The sequence below is a fragment of the Mytilus galloprovincialis genome, chromosome 5, assembly GCF_965363235.1.
Source record: "Mytilus galloprovincialis chromosome 5, xbMytGall1.hap1.1, whole genome shotgun sequence".
Classification (NCBI taxonomy): Eukaryota; Metazoa; Mollusca; class Bivalvia; order Mytilida; family Mytilidae; genus Mytilus; species Mytilus galloprovincialis.
Genome location: NC_134842.1, coordinates 93,934,700 through 93,962,072, shown reverse-complemented (window position 1 = coordinate 93,962,072; position 27,373 = coordinate 93,934,700). Strand labels below are relative to the sequence as shown.

Sequence of the window (27,373 nt, the reverse complement as noted above, 5' to 3'; positions counted from 1 at the left end):
GATTTACTTCAAAATAGGATTGACTAAATTAAATATGGCAATGAATCATAGCTAAAACAAATGAATAGATAGGAAATAGGTCTTTTTGTTGAAAACTTGCATATTAGCGTTCTTTTCATGATGTCACAAGAAGTAGACATTTTGATTGATCATTGAATTTTTTTACTAGAATATAGATGTCATATGTCAACAAAAAAGTTGTTTTAACATGTTGGTTTTATTATTCTAAATATCTTACTTCCATTTTTATTTTTGTGAAGCATGTGCTCTTTGTTTCCTAGGCCTAAATTTGGTTAAAATCAAGCAAGTTTTTTTTTCAAATTTCACTAAAAAAATCTTTGTTGGCGAATTTGGGTGGTAACTATTTGAATTTATAAAAAAATAGTTTTATTTAACTTTCTAACATATTTATGCATCATCTTGAAACAATTTTTATTTTGTAACAATGGACTTCATATTCAGGGTCAAATGGAGCACCTACCAAACATACTCTTTTGTTTAAATTGCAGCAGTATCCAGTTAAAAATTTCCCCCTAAATTCAAGTCATTTTTTTTTAAATCTCCCCTAAAAAATCACAGATTCTTTCATTCCTAAAAAAGTCAAATATTTTTTTACATTCCTTGTACATTTGTATATGTATAAGAGTTATATCAATGTTATAAGCTACTGTAATTCTAGTCAGGGAAAATGACAGTTGTTTCCATTCGTTTGGTGTGTTTGAGCTTTTGATTTGCCAATTTTGGCCATTTGTTAAGGGACTTTCTGATTTGAATTTTTCTTTGAAGTTCAGTATGTTTGTCTTTTTTCTAAAAAAAAATGATTTAACATTCATGATCCCCAATTTATTTTAGTTTTAGTATTATGAAATCTAACATCATGACTTATAAAACAGGTAATACATCCAAAATGGCAACCCCATCAATGTTCAGGTGCATGTACAGTTCATCATTACAAAAATAAATAATGTTAAAATGTCAAGAATCTAAATGCTCTGATGAAGTGAGGAAAACATGAAAAAAACACATTGCTGTATAAAGTTATTTCATTTTATTTTTATGATTGCACTAACTGTCCTGAACACATTCTCTGTGAACAGTAGCCTGTCCAATTTAAACATCAAGGGTTTCATGCAAGAACCTTTTAAATTTCATTAACAATCAATTATCAGTTATTTTTTTTTGTTTTAATCTTATTAACATCAAGTAAAGAAAATATATTTGTCTGGCAAAAATTTAAAAACAAGAGGAGCGACCATACTTAAGAAAATAAATTTGACATTGGTTCAAGGTTGTGTAGCTGCAAACTACATGATGACATAAAAATAAAAGAATGTATGTAATGTTAGTAAACAAGCTTAGCTTCATTGTCATGAGATCAAATTTAATTAAGTAGTCTCATTTACTGACAAATTATAATTTATAATCATCTCATATCTGTAAAATTTTATTCAACAGTCGACTCATCACATAATGGTATAAATAAATATTTTTCCTCTAAAGAGGGTTAACTCAATAGTTACAACTATTCTTACTCAAACAATAAATACAAATTAACAATTCAACAAAGTACATAAAATATCTTTATAACTATAGCTACATGCACACATATACAAATTTAAAAAGTACATAAATTATCTGTGTGAGTGACATATATATATATATACAAATTAAAGAAGTACATAAAATATCATAACTACATACCAAAATATACACATTACTATATACATACATATATATCTATGTATAAATCAAAGATATAACATAATGTTTTTTTCATGACAAATAAAAAATATTTTTCTTTCATCATTTCCAGTTTTTTAACTGAAACATAGACATATAAACTGTCTTAGTAGCACACAGTTTTTGTTTTGATAAAATAATCTTTGATTTATATTTTATGGGATTTCATTATATTTAATTTTAGGTTAACAAGTTTTCAAAAGTAAGAAAAAAACTTTTGGAAGGTTCACATTTAATTCATACTCTCTATAGATATAGGAAGATGTGGTGTGAGTGCCAATGAGACAACTCTCCATCCAAATAACAGTTTATAAAAGTAAACCATTATAGGCCAATGAATGGCCTTCAACAAGGAGTCTTGTAACAACAAGCTATAAAGGGCCCCAAATTACTAGTATAAAACCATTCAAATGGGATAACCAATGGTCTAGTCTATATATAGTCAGTACATTTACTGTAAGTAAATAGAATTTTTAGACTGTATGTAGCCATCAGTATACAATTCCATCATCAGCAATATAGTTTTCAATGAGACAAGTTTTCAACAATAACTGAGACCAGATTGTCCCCCAGACAACAAGCAACAAGAAACTGAGAACACTTACATTATCACTTCCCTGTATTTGAAAAATTCATAACATAAGATAAGGATTTTTAATTTCTCAATATACAAATTAAAAAAAAAAATCTATAGTCTTGGAAAACAACAGCAGTTATAAACAGGGGAGACAATTATTGGCTTAAAATACAACCATTACTGAAAATCAAACACAAATGTAACTGGAAGACAAAAATGTCCCTCACCAAGACTATAAGTAACTAAGGCCTAATTGTTAATGATAAACAAATGTAACAGGAAGACAAAAAATGACCACTAAACTACACGGAAGACAACAGACTGACTTATTTTAAGGAATATTGTAACTTTCATACTTATTTAACTCCTCTTTAGGTAACAAGACCTGCAAAATCAAACTTTATTCAAGACATGATCAGTTACGAACAAAATTCCTAAATTCAAAATTTTAACTCAAACTTTTAGTCTGATTATGACATGTATGAGTAGAACCATTTTGTCACAAAATAAATATTTTAGTGCAGCATTAATATTATTATTCTATCAAATATTGTTTAAAATATAAATGTAAATAGTGTCAAGAATTGTTTAAGTTTTTAGCAAATAATGAATCTGTTTTGATACCTGTTGAAATTTTTGAGAAGTCTTTAGATAGAGATTTAACAGACATGATGGCCTCTTTTGTAGAAAGCGGTTTACTATTGTCAGATTTCCCTACACCAAAATAATTTGTGTTTACTCCAAGTCTATTCACTTTTTCATCAATTTTCCTACATTCTTCTGTTGTTTCCTTTATTCTTTCAATCTTTGCCTTTTCATAAGCCTGTAATATGAGAAAGAAATTTGTAAAGGCAAACATTTTTAAATATCTATATTTTAATTCAAAATTACAAAAAAGTATGATGGATATTTGCTATGCACAATTCACTTGGCAAGAACCTGGATTATGTCCCTTGAACTTCATTTTGACTGCATGTCACCAAAAACATTCCTTATCAAGAAAATGTCTGATCCATTTAAAGAATCTTTGTCTAAAGAATAAAAAAGATTTAAAAAAGAATTATCATTTAAATAACTTTTATAAGTTTTAGACACAGAGTCTGTTTGATTTTCTAGCTGGATTTAAAAAACAAATCTGCATGCTGGTCTATTTAGATCATAAGATGTCAGAAAAAATATTTAGCTGGCTTCATATTCAGAAAGTATTACATATACATCTTGTTTGACTCTGAAAGAAAGAAAAATGCTCTGGATTGACTGAAAAAAAAAATTTTGCTTCAAGGTTTGCAAATGTAAAAATAAATGTGGTTTGATATAAAATTCCTGGCCGTAGACATAATATAGTTTAAAGAAAATACATTTGATCAATGAATTAGAAGCAATTTCCTCAATATTATATTCTTCATTGAAATATATATATATAAAAATATGCATACATAATGTAGTACTGATCATGCTCAAAATACATTTGTTTCTATAATATTTCAACACTAAGGGAGATAATTTGCTGTTTTTTATAAAAAAATTTATGAAACATGCAATGCTTGTCATGATTGTGGCATTTTAAGTAAGTCATATTTTCATTTGTTAACTTAAAAGATAAATTCACAAAAGTTTTGGGTCTACATACATGTACATGTATGTCAATGTCAGAAATTCTATCCTAAAAAGTCTGATTGGTCAGTGAATTTATCTGTTATATTACTCAGTGTACAACAATTATAATATGCAATTAAAAACCAATTGTTCAGAGAACAATTGAAGGTCTTTCCACCAATAAGGATCTATTTTGATATGAAAATATTAAAATTCAGTTGAAAATGTCAGTTCCTATGGCTTAATGATGTATAAATATGAATTTTGAGCAAAGGTCAAAATCTAAAACGTCAAATTTACTGATGACCTTGACCTATATTTCAAGGTCATAAACCAGGGACCCCAAATAAAAAGACCCTAGGTCTGTAATATGTATAGTTAATGAGTTATATCACTTTACGTTTAATTCTTAATATAGGAGGGGCAAAAACTCCCATTTTATGTCTACACACCCTTTTAACCAAAATATATAAGTTACGACATGTCGCAACTAACAATTTAGTAAAAATAATTTGTCGGTATCTTATAAGGTTAATGAAAATTAGTGAAAATAGGCCAAAATCAAAATTTAGAATATGACCTTGACCTTTGACCTTTACCTTATTTTCATTTTTTTGGACCAATGATCTCAAAACAAAAGACCCTAGGTCTCTATCACTTATGGTTTTCCAGTTTAAAATACATTTCAAAATTTCAAATACAAAAGGGGAACTAACTCTAATATGGAGTCTCTATACGGCTTCGGTCAAAATAAAACAGAACATCCTGAGGATGTAACGAGCAATTTGGTAAAATAAATTTGTCGTAATCTTTTATGGTTGCGAAGGAGTAGTGGCCACAAAAAAAAACAGTGTTTGGGGAGATAACTCTTACAACGTAAAGTATTTGGTTACGCAGTGGTCAGTTTTAAAAGTGCATACGCTTTACGATATCATATTCCAAATATCTAAGCGACATCTTTTGAAACATCAATACTACGCAAGAAAAGAATTAGGCGGAAGAATAAAAAAAAAATAATAATAATAATCAGAAGAAATCCAATAGGTCTTTCCACGGAAAGGTGGAAAGACCTAATAATAAGTTAAAACAAATGTCAACAAATACATTTTTGTAAAACATTAGTTTATTATTACGACTATCTCAATATTATTTCATGTGAATGCAGAATTGCTGACTACTATATATAGCTGTTGGATAAGAAATTCAAATTCAAATATCTTTATTCCTAATCAAAGGGCTCATAAAGAGCATATATAAATCAACACAAAACACAATATTCATATAATATCCACACACACAACACATGCAATCTAGCATACATACTGATCGTTAATAATTAAATCTGATTTAGAACAAATATTGAAACATGATTATATTTAACATAAAAAAAAAACATTAAAAAACTCCATCAGCAATTATTGAATTCATAAAACTGAACTTGTAACAAACCTTTTTCCTCTCCTCTGCTTGTTTTTGTTTCTGGGAAATCTCTTCTGATGATTTTATTTTATTTACTTGTGATCTTTGTTGGTATTCTAAGAAACGTGCTGGTGGTTTTCCTGATTTTGGTTGAATATCCTCAAATTTAATATCAAACACAATGCAAGCTTGTTCATCTTTATTCACATTTTCTGAAGCATCCATTGTCTTGGTAGTTCCTACCCTACTTGTAAAAATTTGGTCGCTGGAAAACAAAAAAAATATTTTATAAAGCATTGTAGAGTTTTCCTGAAACAACATTCTGTATATAGTCAGATAGTACAAACATGTATATCAATATATGTATACGTATACAAATGTATGAATTTTGGGGGTATACATGCACCTTATTTTTCATGTATTTCCTTTTTTATGTGCAGCAGATTTTTTTATAAATCATGTAGTGAGCGTAAACAATTACCATATTACAATGTTAAAATGTTAAATTATAAGTCATTTATTTTCGTAAATAATAAGTACAGTTTTTATATACAAACTTGACAAAGGGAAAAATAAAATTATATTTTTTTAAAGAGGATTCAGTGTTCTCCCCAGGGCCTTTTAGCATCATGGTAAAGTGCTGCTATAATCTTAAATGTGATGCTATCTGAATTGATTTTCTTATAGATAGTGTTGTGGATGTGATGCTATACATGTCCTTTTTAGAATCAAGATGGTATTTCAATTTCCCCTGTTTACCAGGATGCTTAATGAAATATCTGGGGAGAACACAGGGATTTTATGAAAATACAGGTTAACATTTTTGCTTTGAAAAAGGTTTATGGCTATATATACTAATACATCTTTCTATGTTGTGATGTTACACTATTGATTTAGATGCAAGATTGTAAGAGTGAAGGTTTGGTACCATTGAAATGTTTAAACCTGCTGCAACTGTTTGCACCTGTCGTATTTGTCAGGAATCTGATGTTCAGTAGTTGTTGTTTGTTTATGTGGTTCATATTAAAGTGTTTCTCGTTTTTTTATATAGATTAGACTGTCTGTTGGTTTTTCCATAAAAATGGTGTTACACTAGTTAGTTTTTGGGGCCCTTTATAGCTTGCTGTTTGGTGTGAGCAAAGGTTCCGTGTTGAAGACCTTACCTTGACCTATTATGGTTTTATAAATTGTGACTTGGATTGGAGAGTGCAGTTGCATTGTCTGATTGGCCATCAAAACACATCTTCCTATACATGTATCTTATATATGCATTATTATTCAGATTAAAATACAGTGAATGAGTTAGAATCATTTGAATTTTGGATCCTCAATGCTCTTCAACTTTGTATTGATTTGGCTTTTTAACTATTTTGATCTGAGCGTCACTGATGAGTCTTATGTAGACGAAACACGCGTCTGGCGTATACAATTATAATCCTGGTACTTTTGATAACTATTGTAATATTGTCATTTTTTTTTTTTATATTATTCTTTTAAAACAAAAAAGAAATAATTTTGCACTACGAATTGATATGCCTCTGAATGAATCAAAATTTGGTTGAAGAATTTATTTGGGTCTGCATACATGTACATGCAAGTCAGTAATATCAGGTACACAGAACTATAATACCTTTGCCAACTTGAAATCCTGTGAAAATTTATATCTGAATTTACCAAGAGCACAGTACTCTTACCAAAATTGTACAATAAGAAAAGCAGTGGTTATTTTACCGGCTCCGCCTAAATAGTGATTTAAAAGAGTTTTGCTTTTTTGCTGGTTTTATTTAAGATTTTTAATCAAGACTACAAATGTACATGTACATGCTTATGAAATATAATTTTAAAGAAAACAATCTATGCACAAATGATAATTGCATGTATGTGGCTAGTTATCATAGAATGATATCATTGAATGAAAATGGAAAACAACAAATTTGTTATCAAACAAACTTGATTTTCGACTGATATTATGGATATGTTGAGTAACAGCAGGGTTCAGAGTACTTTGAAACCTGAAACCAGGATTATAAAATTCATGAAAACCTGAGTGAAAACCAGACAAACTATAATAATAATCTATAGTCTTTAGTGCAATAAAATATTATGAGATTTATAAAAAGATAATGTTCACACGATGCATAGCCTTTAGAAATCTAGCTTATTATGACAGCATTTATTCTATGAATGTTGAATACTTATTACTAAAATGTAGATACATGTATATATATCTACAAATTTTGCAAAAGTGATGCAATGGCAAAAGAAACAAGTGTTATGATCAGTTCATGTCTGCAACGGCAGCACCTATCTGGTGCCAGACTTAAAAAAAGATGTTTACTGAAAAAGCAAGGCACTGGTTTTGTAACGCTCTTACAGCAGTTGGAGGTTGTGGGTGTATCTTTTTCTTATAAAAATAATGGGATATTTTTATTACATTTAAAAGTTTTAATCAGAATGATGTTTTTTTTATATGTGTTTGTATGCTAAATTGCTTATGTGTATTATATATTTTTTTTATTTTTTACTTTCTATTAACAATAAATGTGATTAAAGAAAAAAAGGACTAGTATCAATTTTAGAGACTTTTTTTTTAAAGTAAGGAATATCAATTTTAATATGCACGTTTTGAATAAATGTTTGATTAAGACATGTACATGTATAGTATTAAGTTGTATAGAGATTTTTAATTGAAGTGTTTGTTTCTATATTTATTCTATTCTTAATTTCTATATATATACTTCTATTTTAATCTTAATCAAGACTGGCAAAATACCAACTACCATAAGAAAAAGAGCATAGTACAACTTCAACTTTGAATAAAATTGTATGGATTTTGCAAAACTAAAGGCTACATGTAATTGATGTTAGTAAATTGTGAAAATTATCAATATAATAATAACGTTCTTTGGTTCATCTGGTAGATATTAGTTCATTTTTTTTGGATATTATATTTCATACTGTTGATTATAACATTTTTTGGGACTGGTCCCAACCTGTTTAAATAATTTAATGGGTAATTTGTTTAATCTTTTTCCACATACCTTTTCATACGATTGCAAATTATTGTCCAAAGATTGGATGCAAACTGACTGTATTTCATGGAAAGGATTTTTTCAAGTCAGTCAGATATCTGTTTGAAATCTTTGAAATTGTTGTGAATTGGTATTAGCCTAGGACAGGTTTATTCGGAACTAGTCTGTTTCCCGGCCGTTATTGAAATTCTTGACAATACTTGTATATTCCGAAGGCATACTGAATGTTTTACGGAGGGGACCAACCTAATTCGGAACTTACCCGTTGTTCTGGTTGTTTACATTAACGACAGTTCCGAATGTCTATACTAAAAAGATAGATTTTACTGAGTTATATAATCCCTTTACAGTTACTTATTTAAAAAAAAACTAGTTATTCGAAATGATTAATTGCATAAATAATCGATAATATCAATATTGATAGCCATTAAGTATTACACAAATATCATTATTATTTGCTCCTTTAAGTCTTTCATTTATGTGATGAAATTAAAATCGTTCACTTATTCTGCAAACCCTTTCGGAACCACTCAGATGTTTTCCACTCTAGACGCTGTCTGCAAGAGCATCCATGGAGCAAAATGAAGATGAAGAAAAGAAAATTGACCTGTTCCGAGAAACCCCTATTAGATATTTAGGTCTGAACAGTTTAAACATTGTACTCTTGAATGATGTTAAACCAAATGTCTTAAAATACAAGTTGTTACAACTTACAGGCAGGATAGTCCAAATCAAAAATGACTCCCCTCTCCATGGCATGTGGTATGATTGTCAATGGTATCAGGTTCGTTCGCGCCCAATACACTTTCGCACCCTACACGTTCGCACCTCGCACGTTCGCACCCAAGGTCCGTTCGCACTCTACACGTTCGCGCCCAATTTTAATTCAAATTCCGGTTGCATAATTGGAAAATCATGATTGTTGTTATAAATTGCTTTGGTGTAAGGCCAATTAAAATTAATTGATATATTTTCCTCCCCGCCCGCCCCTCTGAAATTGTCGCGCCCCGATTTTTTTTATTTTAAAAAAATTACGATTTCCGGATTTTGTTCATGTCCGTTACCGGTAACCATCGATAATTTCGTTACATTCAAAACTTCCTGTTTCAAATTCGGTTTTGTACTTCTTCGAGTTAGCCTGGCATCCCGTCCCAATCTAGCTGCGCGTCGTCCAGGCTATTCTTCGAGTAATCTAACCAAAATGATTAAGTCGACATATTCTGCTGATCATTGATGACAACATCATCTATCGAGAATAGAGATTGGTTACGAGAAGGGAATGATATATTCGGGTTACGAGTAAAACGCTGTGTCCAAGAACGCAAATCGCGGTATGTTACTGAAATTTCGGTGATTAGAAAACCGTGGATTTTATTTATTTATACAATGATTTTGTGTCAAGAATTTTTGGACTTTGAATGATATCCAAAGAGCAAGAATCGTGGAACACATTGGTACAGAAAACATGACTGGATTAAAGAAATTGACACAAGCACGAATTTGTTAGATTTATGACCGTATATTGAGCTTAAAAAGTCGACTCGCATACGATTTTATTACAGCAAGCCCTTAGATTTACCCATGACTGTCGTTTTTTGTTGACAAACAGCAAACACCCTCTGTCCCAATACCCTCAATAAAGTCATTAAACAACAACTTCATTTTTGTTAAGTTCATGTTGTACATCATGTACATTGTAATTGTACTTGCATCAACCCTATTTAACTTTCAACACTGTTTGTGTTTTCATTTTATTCTGTCCTCATAATACTTGAATGCATACAATACATTTGCTTAATTTTATGGGGACTACAAACCATTGCTTATAAAGCAAAATAAATGTGGTGTAGGTATAGTCCAACTGAAGAGAGCATTTCTCCACGATTTTAATGTTTACCAGAAATAGGTTTCTACGGCAATTACATGTATTACAGTGGTTGCCAATCAGAGATATTTATTTAAGAGTTTGAAAAATTATGTACGCGATTCCTTATACATGTATATACATGATATAAGATTATTTAACATTTGCTTATACCAACACGGTATGAAGAACTCGTCACAAAAGGGTTTCAAATGAAATAAAATTTAAAAAATAAAATCCTCCCACCCGCCCCATTTTTTTCAAAAATCTGGATGAAAATCTACTAATTAATTTTAGTTGGCCTAAGTAAAACATAAAAGATTTTAAATGAAAAATAAAAAAGATAATTGTTTTTAACAGCTTGGTCCCTTTAATCTGAAACAATAAAATATAACAATATACTATTAACATGTTCTTGGATTAATTTGCACTTCTCATAAGTGCAAATTGGAACCACACTTTTTTTTGTCGTAGAATCACCAAATTTGGCAATAATGTACCTCTGGGGATAAATAACACAATACAAAAAAAAATTTGGTGTGGCTCGCCCGGTTCGGCAACTGGAGTGAAAACAGTGACAAAATCCTGTAGGATATTTTTTTCTCCCATAGGATTTTTAAAAATCCTACAGGATTTTCAGAAATCCTATAGGATAAAGTCATAATCCCATAGGATTTTTTTTATATCCTACAGGATATATAAATCCTATCCCGATAGGAAAATTTATCTCCTATGGGATAAAATTAATATCCTATGGGATTTAAAATCCCGTAGGATTTTCAAAAAAAGTGTTAAATCCGATAGGATTTTTTTTATCCTATAGGATTATCATGAACGACTTTTTGTCAGAAACAAATGTCCCTTAGGATAATTTTTTCTCCTAAGGGATTTATTTTGTCCTGAGGGATGTTTTTTCTCCCATAGGATATTTTTTTCTCCTACTGGATTTTTTTCTCTCCCTTAGGATAAATTTTGTCCTGTCGGATATTTTGTTTTCCCTTAGGATTAACTTTGTCCTATAGGATTATTTTTTCTCCCATAGGATTAAATTTTGATACGTATTGTGATCTAAGATGAATTCGTCAGTTTTGTTGGTATTTTACAAACGTTAACGATTGTTAACGTTTGTAAAATACCAATATATATAGATATATATAGCAGCTGTGTAGCCGCTACGTACCTGCATGTTATGATATTGAACTCAGCCCAGTTGCTACATATATATTGATCACTACGTAGCTGCTACGATATTGAACTCAACCTTTGTATTTAGCCTAGCTGCTACATCGATATTTATACCAGCTACGTAGCCGCTACGATATTGAACACGACCTTGGGTTGCGTTCAATATCTTATCGGCTATATAGGGCTATGTAGATTTATGACTATTGAACGGGTGGCTAGCCTAGCTGCTACGTAGATATTAATAGCAGCTAAGCTAGCTACTCGTTCAATAGTCATAAATCTACGTCGCACTACGTAGCTGCTACGATATTGAACGCAAACCTGAAAAGGATCGTTTAAGTTTCCATAAGTATCGAAACGGATACATGGAACTATTACTTTATAGGATTGTGCAAATCTTGCCTTCGTATATGGTTTTCATGATATTTATTAACTTAATGAGTGTTTAATAAATGTTGTTTGTTTTACGTCTTGTGGCAAATATTTCATGTATGTTCATAACGAGAACACATTAATTATAATTCTAACATGACGTCCTTCAAACGCTTTGAGTACACACCCGTGGTAAAATATGAATATATTGCCAGTGCTGTTCCGATTGTACTCCCACGTCATATGCTTTTTTATGAACGAGATACCCGACGTCATAGAACAATGACGTTAGAATGTAAGCATTTTACGGGAAAATACACGCTTGTGAATCCGAAAATCATCACAAGGAAACATACACAAATGATGCTAAAATGTGGCAAAAGCCCTTTATTGTACATCATATAAGACATATAAATAAATTATCATTCAAATTCATCCAAAACTGTCTAAATACATTATTTTAAATAGTTTAAGCATGTAACTAATGCAGTTTGCTCCGTTCTTTTACGCTAGTTTATTAGTGCGTTTATTTATGGGAACGGCAAATATTTGCCTACACCTAGAGCGCTTCGATCCAAAAGAATTGCCGTATGTGTCCTATCAGAATCGAAATAATTCATGGGGGCTTGAATATATCTAGATTTTACCACGGGTTGTCCCTTTATGCCGATATTTTACCCCTCGCTATCGCTCAGGTGTAAAATATTTGTCATAAAGGGCCAACCCGTGGTAAAATCACGATATATTCAAGCCCCCATGAATTATTTCTTAAATACAATAGGTAGGCTTTTCATAGCAAATATAAAAGGTCGACTGGGAGAATGGACATGGAACTTGGAATGGTAATTTGCAAAATGAGGATATATTGGATAAAAAAAAGAACTTCGTGAGTTTAGCCTTGCAACAGCTGGTCACACATGGATCCTTCAATTAATTGCTGCAAGAGTACCAAATGTGCAGAAAGCGTTCGTGCATGAAATCTACGCTTAAATCGACCATCGTTTTTCAAATACAGTTTTCAATAATATCAATTGGTTAAATGCATTTTGCTGCCTGAAATAAAAGGGAAAATTCTTTGAGATTGGGTTACTTATTGCATTTTACAATGTAGTTTTATCTGGTATGATACTATATTTTTCTGACAGCTTCAGATTTCTCTTGGTTATGTTTTTGCACTTGGTGCGGGAAATCGTGGGTTCAAATCCCGGCCGGGTCAAACCAAATACGTCAAAATTTAGAATTGCTGTTCCTCCGCTTAGCAAGTGGCATTAATAATTTAGTTATACTTCCCTCCATTACATGATATATCTGTAAAAAAAACTCGACTGGTATGTGCTCGAGTTGCTAAATGATGTCTTAATACGGAGTGTTACCTTGTGAACTAGCACGCTAAAAATCTTTCTCGACACTATCAGTCTAGAACACGGTTCATATTCATATAACATTTGGAACTTGAATTTGTCTCTGGACAGGTCTTGACATAAGGCATATTCAACGATCATTTTCTACTCTAGTAGTTATAGTTAATAAATAGAGAAGTATTTTCCTTGTTCTGATTTTTATTGCATGTACTTAGTTTGATTTCCACGAATTGATATTATAAAAATGGTATGGTTAAACTTTTCATCCACACAAAATATATATGTGCCTTTTGTGATATTTTTAATGGCAGGTAATATGAAATTAGCTCCTTACTTTATTTAAACATAGAACGTTTTTTTTTTTTTGGCTTGATAAGGTGTATGAGAAGTTTATATACCCTTTTAAAAGTACAGATTGTTTTGATATGGTTGCCAAGATCTGCTTTAATATTTTAAGTAGAAGAAATAGTTTTTTATATGCTTAATTGATAAATATGTTTTTACAGACCTGAAATATTTTATAGACATGATAAATGTAGTTTCATAGTTTTACATAATGGAAATGTTTTATAGACATGATAAATATATAGTTAATAATTTATATTGATTTCTATAGTCTCTCATAATTCTTTATATAATGGCACTTGTATTTTAATTTATAAAATTACTGTTTTATTCAATGTATACATTATGATGATTGTATTATATGTATTGCAAGTGGTGAGACTCTAATAAAATATTGAATCTGAATCTGTATAGGGATCTCTCTATAATAAAAAAAACATATGACTGTTAACTTTTAATGTCTTGATTGTCTGTGTTGTTGGGTTGTTGTCTCATCAATATTTACTCTTATACCCTTTTTTTCGAACCCATTGATTAGACTTGTGTACAGAAATATTGTCCACTCTTTACTTAATCCGCTCAAAAACAATGCCTATTGCAGCTATAATTCCCGGTTTTGGATAGAATAAAAAGAAGTAGATGTGGTTCGATTGTGAATGAGACAACTTCAAACTATTGCTTTCCACCAAAGTGCACATGAAGCTGATGAACGCAAATTATATAAAAAAAAGAAGATGTGGCATGATTGCCAAAGAGACGAATGACATAGACATTAACAACTATAGGTCATCTTACGGCTTTCCACAATGAGCAAAGCTGTTGTATCTAATTTTATTTTATATGATTAATATATTGCCTTGTGTCGTTTCTATTGTTTACTAGTATATTAAATGTCTCTGGTGGTATGAATCTTACTTCATGAAATTTTAAATTAGACCCTTTTTTCAATAATAGGCTATCGCAATAAAGATGAGCTTAATAAAATAATTATTTCAGATTTTCACTCGTTCAGGAAATGTCATACGGGACAAGGATGAGTTTTAATGGCTAAATATATTTGTAAAACAAAATGTGGAATAAAAACAATTATGCCAAAAACAGTCTAACTTGCGAAGCTTTCTTTTGTATTCAATGTTACAAAAATAGTTATTCTTTTGTAGATTTAGAACTTGGAACACAATAAAAAAAAATGTCTATTGAAATTGGTAGATGGCAAAATATTTAATAGAGAGAACATTTTATTTATTTTATATACTTTATGTAAAATTAGGTGACATTGAGGACTAGTTTTATTATAAAGTTGAAACAAAAAGAAAAGTTTATTTAACGTTTTTGTAAATAGCTTCTCAAATATTGGATTGATTTTATCAAAACAAAAAATATAAGATCAAAAATTTATGTAGAATGCATATTCATAACTTGTCTTGTGTATACTTTTTATGTCCCCATTCGTACCGGAAGTCCAGTGTTGTTTTTTTAGACGTACCGATACACAATATCTGACACACATTGGCAAGAAAGGTCATTTGTAATATAAGCTGGAAAAATTTCATAGTTTTAGAATAAAGCGAAGCATCGCAATTGCGTTAAGATAAATTAATATTTAATTTCCTACTAAAAGATATTGTTTTTTGTTTTCAATTCTTTCTCAAATTTAGATATAGAGTTGACACTGAAATGTTTTGTATCGGGTTTATTCCACTCATGAACTATAGAATGAATAAACGATTCAGGTAAAGCCTGCAAAATGGAACCACAATTCATGACTAAGTAAAACTACAGTACTTAAGGCGCATATTCTCATTCTTTATCTTCAACAGGGACGTATATAAGTCCTTGTCTTTAATCTGTACGAATTCTATAGCATTCATAAATTATAACTACCCGATATTGCTCAACCATGTAATACATTTTTACTTTAATAAACGGGATGGGGGGAATAGGCCACATGATTTACCGGTGTGTAGAAATACTGCAAAGGATTTCTTAGTGTACTAAGAAGAATGTTTTTTGCACTAAAACGATGTTTTAAGATTACACAGAACATGGATATAAGAGGCTATGAGTTAATACCTCATATCTATAAAGTTTGGTATCAATAAATATTGTAATTGTAAAGTTAAATGACTTTTTAATCAACGCGTGCCACTCGGCACGTGACCAACGGCTTATTGCAAAATCTCAAATCATCATGTTCGATCAACCTTATCCAATAAACATTTGTCTTTTGATCGTTACTTATTGATTAACTAATGGCTGTTGTTGAATAAACCTAACGGTTTAGCGTGGCATAATTTCAAGTTTATTAAAGAAAAATAAAAATAAATGAAATTTGTGTTTACTTTGCCTTTGTTTTATTTTGTTTCTAAGGAAATTGCTATGTAAGCTTCTTTGTTTATTTAAAGAAGCCAATTTTGAGATACAAATTGAGAAAAAAAGCTTTTGCGATTTCATTTCCTTATTTACAACACAAGAGTTTACAGACTATCATTATACCTTGAGAGACACATGAGAGTATGTGGCGTCCGTGGGGTTCTTCGAAATCCGACTAGAAATGTAATATAGAAAAACTCCAAGCGATAAATACTATATTACTTTTTTAAAAGAGAATATAAATCATAACTGTCTTCTATGAACAATAACTTTATAACTGATGTCAATGCTTTTTTTTTTAACAATTCATCTTTATTCAACAATTGAAGATGAATACCATTTTATTGTATAATGTAATAAGCAGTGATGTAAGAAATACAATTCACAATGTGGGAGAACTAAATAATTTAGTTAACTTAATCATATGACTCTAAAGCCCGTTCTGCCATTATTAAGAGACGCTAAAGAACTGGACAATTGTGGAAATATAAGACTTTAAGATTAGGAAATAAATGAAATTGGTGTCACAAATGGTATGTCTGCTTGTATTTTAAATATTTTATAAATATCTATAATGCTCTTATACACAATTATTAATGGTTGTTTTACTTCGCTTAGTTATAGCATTTAACAAATAACTCTGTATTCTTATTTTCGGCATCAAATAAAATTTATAATGGAATAAATATTTTTTAAAAGACAAGGAAAATGAAAAAAAATATATACAACAAAAATAAACAAAAGGAGATGTAGTATGGCTGTCAATGAAACACCTATCCACAAACGTTAAAATTGAAGTAGATGTAAGAAATAAATAGGTCATATTTACAGTTTAAAAATGTGTTTAGGGCCTAAACACAAAGCTACACATATTTATACTTGTAATGCATTTGTAAACAAGTTCGAACCCTAAATATGTTCCTCTCCTAAACATGTCGAGGAAAGTGTTTAACCCTATATGTATTTTTAACCTGACCACATGTTAAAGGTAAACATGTTTGGTACTACCTCTTATCAATAGAGTGAAACAATTTCAGTAAATCACATCAGAACTTAGATCAGACTAAAACCTTACTTAAACTGAATATATTTGTTGTTGTAGAACAGGAGTTTAGTATCCCATAAAACATAAATCATTATATAGAGACCTAGGCAGCAAAGATAGTCAATAGAATCTTTTTGCATTTGCCTGTGTTCTATCCTTTTAAAAACCTTGCGGTAAGGCATGGTTCCTGACATCAGAAAAATGAATGAAGTATTGGCTACTGGACGTTAAGCAACCAAATATCAATCCTCACCTTTCCGTGAAGTGTTTACAATTATTTGTATTTTTAAAATTAAAAGGATAAAAATTTCCCAAACTGAAAAGAGTTGAACAGACGCTATTACCTTAGAAGTAAAAATTATACCAGACAAAATAAACACGGCAGAAACAAAAAAAAACGAAAAAAATAAAAGAACAATTTGAAATACCATATACATTTTAAAATTGGTATATACAAGCGGATTATAAACGAGTCAGGGTTGAGCGAACATGAATTTCTACCGATTACACTAAAGGTGACAATCAACGGGATGCCCAATCAACTGATTGAGGCACGTGTCGAGAAAATATTAGATAACTGTCTATTTTAAAAAGACATAATTATAAAATTTGAAATTACGAATTTTTACAAAGTCTATTTCTATATGCCATATCCTTTACGATAGTTGTGTCATTCCTTCAGGTCCTTAGTGCACATTTTTGTTTTTAGTGCACTAAGGAGGTCCTTTTGCGGTATTTCTACTGATCCCATGATCCACATGTATGCTGAGGGAAAAGTCGCACATGTTTTTATTAGTAGGATGAAAGTCACAAAAATGTCATCCAAGCGTACACGTTGGGAAAAAGTTTGTGAAAAAGGTTTAAATATTTTTATTTAACATTTTCATATTTTTATCTGCGAAATCGTTATTTTCGCTAGCCGTTAAGACGGAACGATATTCCATACCGCAGATACCATTTAGTGATAGACTTGGTAAATTTTGTAGAACGAACTGTGTGGAAAACGAAATACGTTTTTTAATAATCTGTCCTTTATATACAGACTTCCGATATGAACTTTTTCAAAAATCACGTGAACATATTGACTATTACAGAATGAACACATAGAAAAGATGGGGTCTCTAAAAACACCGCAAAGGACCTCCTTTGTGCACAAAGGAGCACTAAGGACACTAAAGAAGTTTGATAAGAGCAGAAAGGACATACAATTCCCTTTAAATCACATAAATATTAATATTTCCGAAGAAAAATGTAAAAAACCTTAAACAATATCAATAAAAATTGCGATTTGTATAATGCACGATTTGGTGTTATTGCTCATATGAACTGTAAATACATACAAAAGTTTTTAGCTCGTACATTAAATAGTTTTTTTCTTAGAAGAAAAAAGTTTTTATGAAATTATGATTTACAACCAATATATCTTCAGTACTTTTTTTGTCTTTCTATGTGCATATTTGTATCTTATTTAAAGGTTACTGTGATGTGCTTCAAATAATATGACAAGTTTATATCCCTTTATTTTCTTTTAAAAAGATCATTTCACTTGACAATTTTAATTATAACTAGAACACACCCGTGATATCACGGGTCCGTGACTGAATTAAAGTATATAACTATGCGCAAGCCTTATTTTAGTATTAGTATTGTCATCTGATAAAGTCATGCCGATTATAAGATACACAGTTTTTCTCTGCTTTCAAGTCTTTCTGTTTGAACCCGTCGAACTGAAACAATAATATTAATTATTTGGAAAACAAAAGGTCCTGGAATGGTGTATTTTTTAACCAACAGCATTGTCCTATATAAGTTATAAATAAAGCTGAATTCTTGCTTCGCTGTTTTACGTCATGCCCACTAACAAATTGAAAACTGTACCTTATTTTTAGTCCAGATTTTTAGTATTCGTATTGTTATCTTAGAAAGTCTTACTGATTAAAATACTACAATAGGTAACAATTTGACAATTTAGTAGTGTCAACCCTGTGGTTATGACCCGTGTATATAGCATATTAATCCTGAATACAACGTTTGGTGGTGCGCCTGTCAGATGCGGAACGTACATATAAGGTAATAGGTAACAGGTGAATATACTATTGGTATCGATAGCGGACTCGATCCGGAACTTCTTAATTATAGGCAATATTAAGTACGTGGAAAACAAAATGGCCTGGAGTGGTGTAATTTTTAATCTACACCTTTGTACTATATTAGTTATATATAAAGTTGAATTCTATGATTCGTCGTTTTTACGTGATGACGGCTGACAAATTGGACCTCGTAATTTTAGTATTATAGATATAGATCTATCATCACAATATTAGCAAGCCATTATTAGCATTTTGATAAAGATTTTATTGGTTCATTTTTTTACTTATATAAAATGTGGATATTATTTTACATACTATACAAATCCTGGATTTCATTGATAAAGATGTGTGTCTAACTTTACATATCCTTGTTGTAACTTATTCATAATTATATATATTTTAATTAATTTTATTGTCAATTTAGTGTCTCGTAATTCTATGAAGGTCCGTGTAACACTTATCAATTCAAAGTTTTAAAAAGTTTTGAAATTTTAGATTTTTGGAATTTTGATCAGAGTTTTAAAATATCAAAATTTCAAATTGTGTTAAAGTTTTGAAATTTTGAAATTTTAACCAAATTATTAAAATATCAAAATTCTAAATATCGTTTATAAATTTGATAGTTTAGAAATTTGTTTAAACTTTTAAAATACTAAACCTAACGCGCAATTTTGATTATTTCACTTTTTGAAAGTTTGATTTTTTAAATGTTTGCTTAAAATATCAAAATAGAAAAGGGGCAATAAGAGGGATACCTGTAAAAAGCGAACGAAATAAAAGCGGAACGAAACGAAACAATATGAATTAAAAACATACTGATACTTAAAAGTTTATGTATGAAATAAAACGGACATGTGTAAGCGGTGCAAAATTGGATGACAAAATTAATATTTCTTAAAAGAAGATAATCTATTTAAAAAACAGACGTACGGCTCTGATATTGACCATTTTACCTGCTGGTTTTATGATACTGAATGATAGTGTCCTAATTAAGGTTGTGCTAGTCCACAGTGTGGGAGGTTTTTAATATAATCTTATTTACGCTGAAATTAAGACGGTACTAAGATCCAATATCAGCAAATTGGAACCAAGATACTGTTACAAGGTATCTACAAAAACTCATCATAGATGGATACCAGAATATAAATTTTGCCGGTTTTTGCGCCAGACGCGCGTTTCGTCTACAAAAGACTTATCATTGACACTCGAACCAAATGAAGTTAAAAAGGCAAATAAAGTCAAATAAAATTGAAAAGGCCAAATAAAGTAAACTTTTAAATCCAAAGTATAGCTCTGGTTTTGTAAAAGTTGAAACCTTTCATATCATATATAAACGTATACCATAAACATTATTTTCACGAGCATTCATATTTATGTAATAGTTACCGCTGTACTACAGTAAGCACCCAACTTGCATTCATGTTTATGTAATACATGTAGTTGCCGCTGTATTACATTAAGCACCCATCTATCCAGTTGTAGATGCCGGCATTTTGAAAGTTGAAAATTGTGTTCAAAAGTTTCTATCAGCGATAAATGGTAATCTTCTGGGGAACCAATATTTAGAAAGTCCCCGTTTTTTTTACTTGATATTACCACTAGGGGCTTCGATAATGGTACATTAAAATATTCTGATCCCTAATTTGATGATATAATATTCTGTGCCAGCAGAGGACAAAAGAAAAATTATCCATGCCTTTCAGTGTTAAATTTTGAACCAGACAAGTTGATTAATAGCGATGAAAAACTTAATAAAATTGTTAGTGCTTCGACAAAACAACCTCACCACACTTTATAAGTTAAATGGTTGCTCCCTTAAAGACAACGTTTGAACTGGTTATCATACACGTAGCTCCATTATAGGTTATAAATCAACCACTGTTTTATAATAGTAAACAAAAGGAATAGATTTTTTTGTATTAAAGGATATTATTGTCCCGTATTTGCATTTTGTTATTTGGGTATTTTTAAGTTATCGTACGACAATCGACTTTGAGCAAACTAAAAGTACACATGTACATCCAGTCAGAATGGGGCGTGCAAAGAGAAGCCACACTGTCAGCTGCATGATTGATTTTTTTCCATTTTTGGCCGTACACTTATGTTGCTCTCGAAAAACCAGTACAATGTAAAACGCTGAATTTTAAGTAAAGAATTCACCTACGGAACGCTGAAACTCAAATTTGAAATTCAAGAAAAATAAGAACGAAACAATTAAAGAGGTGTTTGACCAATGTGAAGTTAATACATATTTAAATCCATCTATAAGGGAAACTTTGTCCTCGGAAGTTGAATCTTACGTTTCTTAGTAATTTGTATGTAAACAACCTATTTTAAATTATTAAAACAGGGAGAGAGTGTGCATAATGAAGACATATAAAACCTTTCAATTAGTTTATAAGTTGAGGTCTGAAGCTGGCGTATGATAGTAACTGCTAGCCTTATATATATAGTAGTCCTTTGTTATTTTATTATCATTGTCATGTTGATTAGTTTCTTAGTTTGTTTCCTATTTTGACATAGGACTTGTATTTTCTATTAAAGTGCGTTTTACTGTTCGTATTACTGTGTGTTTTCCATTCTTTATTGGCTAGAGGTATAGGGGGAGGGTTGTGATCTCACGAAGCATGTTAAACCCCGCTGCATGTGTGCGCCTGTCCCAATCCCGGAGCCTCTGTCCTTATAAGTCTTGTATGATTTTGATTTTAGTTCATTGTTATATTTCGGATTTTAGTATTACGTCTATAATCACTGAACCAGTACATTTTTTGTCTAGGGGCAAGCTGAAACACACCTAGCACAACTTTCATTGCAACGCTATATATTAAGTATTCCTTCCTTATATTGGAACTGAAATAAATCATAAAAGGCAATATATTATCATCATGGCTTTTGCAATCGATAAACAAGAAAGGAAAACGTTTTAAGTTGTATGCGACCGACGTCAAAAAGGCGAATAATACTATATGGTTTACTTCGAGTTGGTCATTTTTCACTGATACTTCTAAATGTTGGGCACTGGGAACACAAAATAGCTTTGAATTATTTATCTCAAACGCTAAACCTTATATAAGAGATTTAAATCAACGTAGTTGATTCCGGTTTAAATAGGTTTAATTATATATTTTTTTATAGATGCACAACCTTAAAATTTCAGGATACTGTTATCCCATGTGATGTCTAATAATATGTTTCATAAAAAAAACCCGACTTCTTCTTTTCATTATTTATTTTGTTATTAAGAATGATTTGATATATTTCATGCTATTTATTTATAACTAAGAATAGTTCTTATCAGAGCCGTGTTTACATCAGCGATTACAGGTACGGTGTTTAACCCCTCTTGTCGCCCCTTTCTATTTTTGATATTTTAAGCAAACATTTAAAAAATTAAACTTTCAAAAAGTGAAATAATCAAAATTGCAGGTTAGGTTTAGTATTTTAAAAGTTTGATCAAGTTTCTAAAATATCAAATTTATAAACGATATTTAGAGTTTTGATATTTTAATAATTTGGTTAAAATTTCAAAATTTCAAAACTTTAACACAATTTGAAATTTTAATATTTTAAAACTTTGATCAAAAATCCAAAAATCTAAAATTTTAAAACTTTTTAAAACTTTGAATTGATAAGTGTTACACGGACCTATGAAGGCTGGTTATTGATTTTTGTTTTAACTATAAGAGCAATATGCGACACTTTAATGAAATAATCACAATATTCATCTTTTATATTTAATCTCAATTACCAGATTAAAATTTCACACCTAATTGAACATTGAAGATGTACGCTGACCACTATGTGTATATACGCAGAAACTGCTAGGTGTGAAAATAAGATGTGTCAATTTTATGAGGACCTGTACGGGGTCCTTAATACTATAATTTTTCTGTCTTTTTCTGTGTTCTCTATATATAAGCACTTCGCCATTCTCTATTTCTTATTTTTTTCTTAATTTTTCTGTAGTCATTATTTTTTTCCTTTATTCGGCACTTTTAATCCATTATTCTCTATTCATCGACCCCATCCTGACCCTCTATTTTAATGAACCGTTGCAAATAAGTCTCGAAGGTGACAGCAAACATCACAGTCCACGACATTAAACTAGTAAGGCACACATACTGCTGGTGATCAACATTTGATTAATAAACTAGAATAAATATACTAATACATTTTAAAGATAATATATATATTTTTTACAATTTCGTTTGTCCGTTTTTTACCGACAAAAGGATTCAGTTTTTTTTTTCGCAGTTTTAATTAACGTTATATATTTATATGTATATATTATAGAATAGTTTAAAAGCAGATACATATATTGATTTCGTGTCAAACCATTTCTTGGAATTTGTGAAGCTTTTTATGATAAGTGGAGTATTTTAGGTTTTTTTTTCGATTGACCTATTGATATCAATAATTTGTACGACGTTGCCCACGCAGAGATATAGAACAAACAGTACATTAATGGGTGTTACACGGATTCTTTTTATATGATACACGGACTCTTTTTAGTTGTTACACGGACACTTTATATGAATAGAATCACTCGTGCATAATCAGTGAGTTCATGGGCACTTTAACTTTCAATTAGATTTGAACTTTTTGGTTCACCGGCTTATTTCCTTTCTTTTTATTGAACAAAATAATTACGTTAGCATCAATATCTTTTTTCAAACATTTCCAGTAAAATACTATTCATATTATATACACTAATTAAGGGACATTTAACTTGGCTTCAAAAAAGGGGAATAATTTATTATGGTCTAGCAGATGACAAATTAATGTTTTGCATAACTCCTGATTTTTCGAATACCGTAAAAGTGCTAATTTAAACCAAAAAAAGTGGGTGAAGGCGTTGAAAAGTAAATAGGTAATACACTAAAAAAAGAACACACCGCCCCTTTATGAAGCAAAATATTCGGTCATTAAATTGTTCTTCAATATTTGGATATGAATAGTATTTTGGACAATGCTGAAAGTAAAGAAATGGTGATACTGACGTGTATATTTCAATAAAAATAAGACAGGAAATAAGTAAATAAAATTCAAATAAAATCCCTATAAACAAAAAGTGTTCATGTAATACACGTCCAAATAAGCAGCAAATCTAGAAGAAAATCATTCAACTTATGTCATCAATTTTGGGCGGTAAGCTGCGATTGAATCATAATGTAACACGTGTTTATTCCCGATCATGAATTAAAAAAAAATTAAAGTATATGCCTGAATATATATAATAAGACAAAAACATTTTTTATAAACATTTCATGTACTAATAAAGTAGGAAATGCATTCTTTTGAAACGTTTATATTGTTATCGAATATATATCAGTGACGGATCCAGGTCAAAATCCAGGACAAAACAATTGTGGGGTCCAACTTTATGTCCCATTTAAATGCATTGATCATCCAAAAAAGGGTTGTTCCAACCCCGGGACCCCCACTACTGAATATTAAATTCATGTATTTGGCAACAAACGTGCGATTTTTACGATTTTTTAAGGTGGGATGGGGGGATGGAATGGCACATCCTGTATTTTTTCATCAAAATTAAAGATCACAGCCTGTTTATTATAAAATTCATTGTATCTCCACCCCCACCTCCCCGCTTTCCGTTTCATCCATAAATATCAAACGTTATCCTACTCACCACTAAAATATTTCTTTAATATATTACTTTTTTACGAAGTTGCATTTTAAAAGTCTTAAATTCGTACAACATTCATCTTTTACTTGAAATGGTTCTTTTTTATCAATTTATTAGATTCCTGATTTTTTTTCTTGGAAAAAATCTCGGCTGAAGGGAAATGAAAAAAAAATGTGTTTAGGTCTATACTACATTTTTTATAACTTACATTTACTGCTTTATGGCTATCTAAGTCTCTCAAATCTTGCAAAATGTATCATTACTTTCTTGTTGATCAGGATGTTCCATGAAAGTAACTAAGGTAAAGTGAAATTCTAAACTAGAGATCCTTGTTAAAAATTAAATCTTTATTTTTTGTTTTAATATTTGATTTCTCGACATATATGGTGGACAAATGAAGTAAATCTTCAAATTAAGCTTAGTATTTGCCTTTTACTATCTTTAACTATGCGATGTGTGTATTATTCTCACATTAGGGTACACGTGTCAGGTGTGACTGTCATTTCGAATGGACAATAAGTAATAAAGTCGAGTTCAATACACAAGTTAAATTGCATATTAAAGACGTTGGCAAATATAAATAGATCGTTGTGAAATATTGAATTATATTTAGGGTAAGGTCCGATGTTTACCAAATACTAATTTTGAACATATACATTTAGAATGGTTAAATTCGATGTCATAAAATGATAAATGATGTTCAAATTTACAAATCTTAAGAAGAAGTTATAAAACCAAAATATTTTTGTATTGAATAACAACGGGTAATTTTTAAAGGAAGAACTATTCTTGGGAACATTAAAAATCAAGTGCTATAATTAGAATTTGGCTATTTACACGAGAGAAAATAACTGAATGATTGAAAAAAGAAGTTTTAAGTACCAATATTAACGTGAACCTCTATACGCAAGATCTTATGGGGCTACATTTTATCATCTACGGGTAGCATGCATGTAGCTCTGTAACACCCGGAAATATCAATGTGAATCACAACAGAATGTATACCATGTCAAAGAAACTCTCCCGATTTTATAGCATGACCATTCATGATTTAAGAGGGACCTTAACTTATACCACTTAACTGGATTGTTTTATTACATACATGCAATTCATATAATACTCCATAATATCGGCTTCAGTTCTTCGTGGACAAGCCGTATGATTTTTTTTTAATTTCAATGACTTAATACATATAATAGTAACAACGAAATCAATTTGATAGTCAAAATTGTTTCCTTCAAAAATTACATATCATCAATGATATTTGGTTTGAAAAAAAATGTGAATTTGGAATACAGAAAATGCAGAATTGTGAATGTAATAAAACCTAATTGTCACGAAATTCGGAATAGATATATACATGTATACCTTACCATATACAAGTAATATACATGTAACGCTGCTGTAATACCCAAACATGTCAAAGTAAATCACTACCTATACAGAATGTTCCATGTCTCAGAAACTGCCACGTTAAATTTGTAAAGCATTACCAGTCATCTTTTTTAAGAGGTGTCATAGGTGGGATAAATGTTACAAATTCTTATTCAAGTTCAATAACTAAAATCAATATTTAGTCTTTTTAAATTACACCAACGAGCTTTTTTTATTTGTAACTTTACGTTTTTATCTGTAGCTATCGAGATGGTTTTTTTGTTTGTTTTTGTTTTTTATCTTTTTCAATTCTTTTTATTTTCAGAAAAGTTACAATCATAAAGTCTCTCTACGATTAAACAAGACATACCCCCCTCACACACCAACAAACCCCCCCCCCCTAAAACATGGAAAAGACTGTACAGTAAGTCACATCAAATTCAAATATTTAAAGTCAATATTCAGCGCTAAAAGTTTATATAAAATTATGCATGCAGATAAAACAGAAAACGGCAGTAAACTATTTTACAGTAAATTTAGCCAATTTACATGCATATTGGTCAAAGCGTAAAACTTATAGCCGACTGACTTTATGAAGTCTAACCTCGTAATCTCTTCTCTACCATACTTGACAAACTGTTCGGACATACGAATTCAATTCGTTCGCGGTCATTTTTACGAACTGGTGCTATAGCTAATAAGACCGTAAGGCTCAGTTATATATATATCGTTTTTATCACTTTTTACAGGTGAAATACAGGTAAAATGCGGAAAAGTGGTATCTACTCATTCTAATTATAGCACTCGGAAAAGTAATGCACGAAAATGCCGAAACGTGAAATTCGATTTTTGGAGGAAAAAAAATTAACTACTAAAGGACATAATAGCGCCGACATGAGAGACCATTTTAGCGCCGAATTAATGCGTTCACCTGTATTTTCGATAGCACATTTTTGCGAAAACTTACCTGGTTGAATAATAGGTAAACGGACAGAAAGTCACAGCACATAAAGTCACAAAAGTGGTAGGACAAAAAGTCACAAATAAAATGTTGATTAGTTTTTGAATATGTAAAAGAAATATCTTGAAATATTTGTTTGTTTTCAACAATTATTTAATCATCTTTGATATTTTTTGGGTAAATGCATGTTGTTTACAAAGTTGGTTTATATATAATAGTTCAAGAACAATACAAACATATTTTTGTAGAAATAAGCGTTTTTTACCCAAAGAAAATAATCAGAAAAATGAATTCTGACTTTGACCTGTGACTTTTTTTGGTGACTTTTAGTCTGTGACTTTTTGTCCTGTGACTTTTTGTCCTACATTCTAATAATACTCACTAAGCTTTGG

The 27,373-nt window shown here is 30.4% G+C and overlaps 2 protein-coding genes across 3 annotated transcripts in view; one reads left to right on the top strand and one right to left on the bottom strand.

The window, feature by feature from the left end:
* Nucleotides 1-1,676: 1,676 nt before the first annotated feature.
* Nucleotides 1,677-8,519, bottom strand: LOC143076756 (uncharacterized). Of its 2 annotated transcripts, none has more exons than XM_076252622.1 (3): nt 6,496-6,568; nt 5,363-5,597; nt 1,677-3,140 (listed from the first exon to the last, which is right to left on the bottom strand). In XM_076252622.1, the coding sequence occupies exons 2-3, from the start codon at nt 5,555-5,557 to the stop codon at nt 2,895-2,897; spliced, it is 441 nt and encodes a 146-aa protein (XP_076108737.1). In that variant the 5' UTR covers nt 5,558-5,597; nt 6,496-6,568; the 3' UTR covers nt 1,677-2,894. The 2 variants fall into 2 exon arrangements, with proteins under 2 accessions (XP_076108737.1, XP_076108736.1); XM_076252621.1 differs by lacking the exon at nt 6,496-6,568 and adding an exon at nt 8,374-8,519 and having other exon boundaries at nt 1,678-3,140.
* A 355-nt stretch (nt 8,520-8,874) lies between these two features.
* Nucleotides 8,875-27,373, top strand: part of LOC143076755 (mitochondrial fission process protein 1-like) — a 67,339-nt gene continuing 48,840 nt past the window's right edge. Inside the window, exon 1 of the mRNA XM_076252620.1 lies at nt 8,875-9,002. Within this exon, the coding sequence (XP_076108735.1) occupies nt 8,936-9,002 (67 nt within the window). The 5' untranslated portion in view covers nt 8,875-8,935. The remainder of the gene's footprint in view (nt 9,003-27,373) is intronic.

Bases quoted from the DNA above. Each gene is read 5' to 3' on its own strand.
- LOC143076756 (XM_076252621.1), bottom strand. From the start codon at position 8,432: ATGAAATACAGTCAGTTTGCATCCAATCTTTGGACAATAATTTGCAAT. The intron at 5,598-8,373 runs GTATGTGGAAAA...TTTGTTTTCCAG, and splicing joins ATTTGCAATCGTATGAAAAG to CGACCAAATTTTTACAAGTA. The intron at 3,141-5,362 runs GTTTGTTACAAG...CTCATATTACAG, and splicing joins AAGCAGAGGAGAGGAAAAAG to GCTTATGAAAAGGCAAAGAT.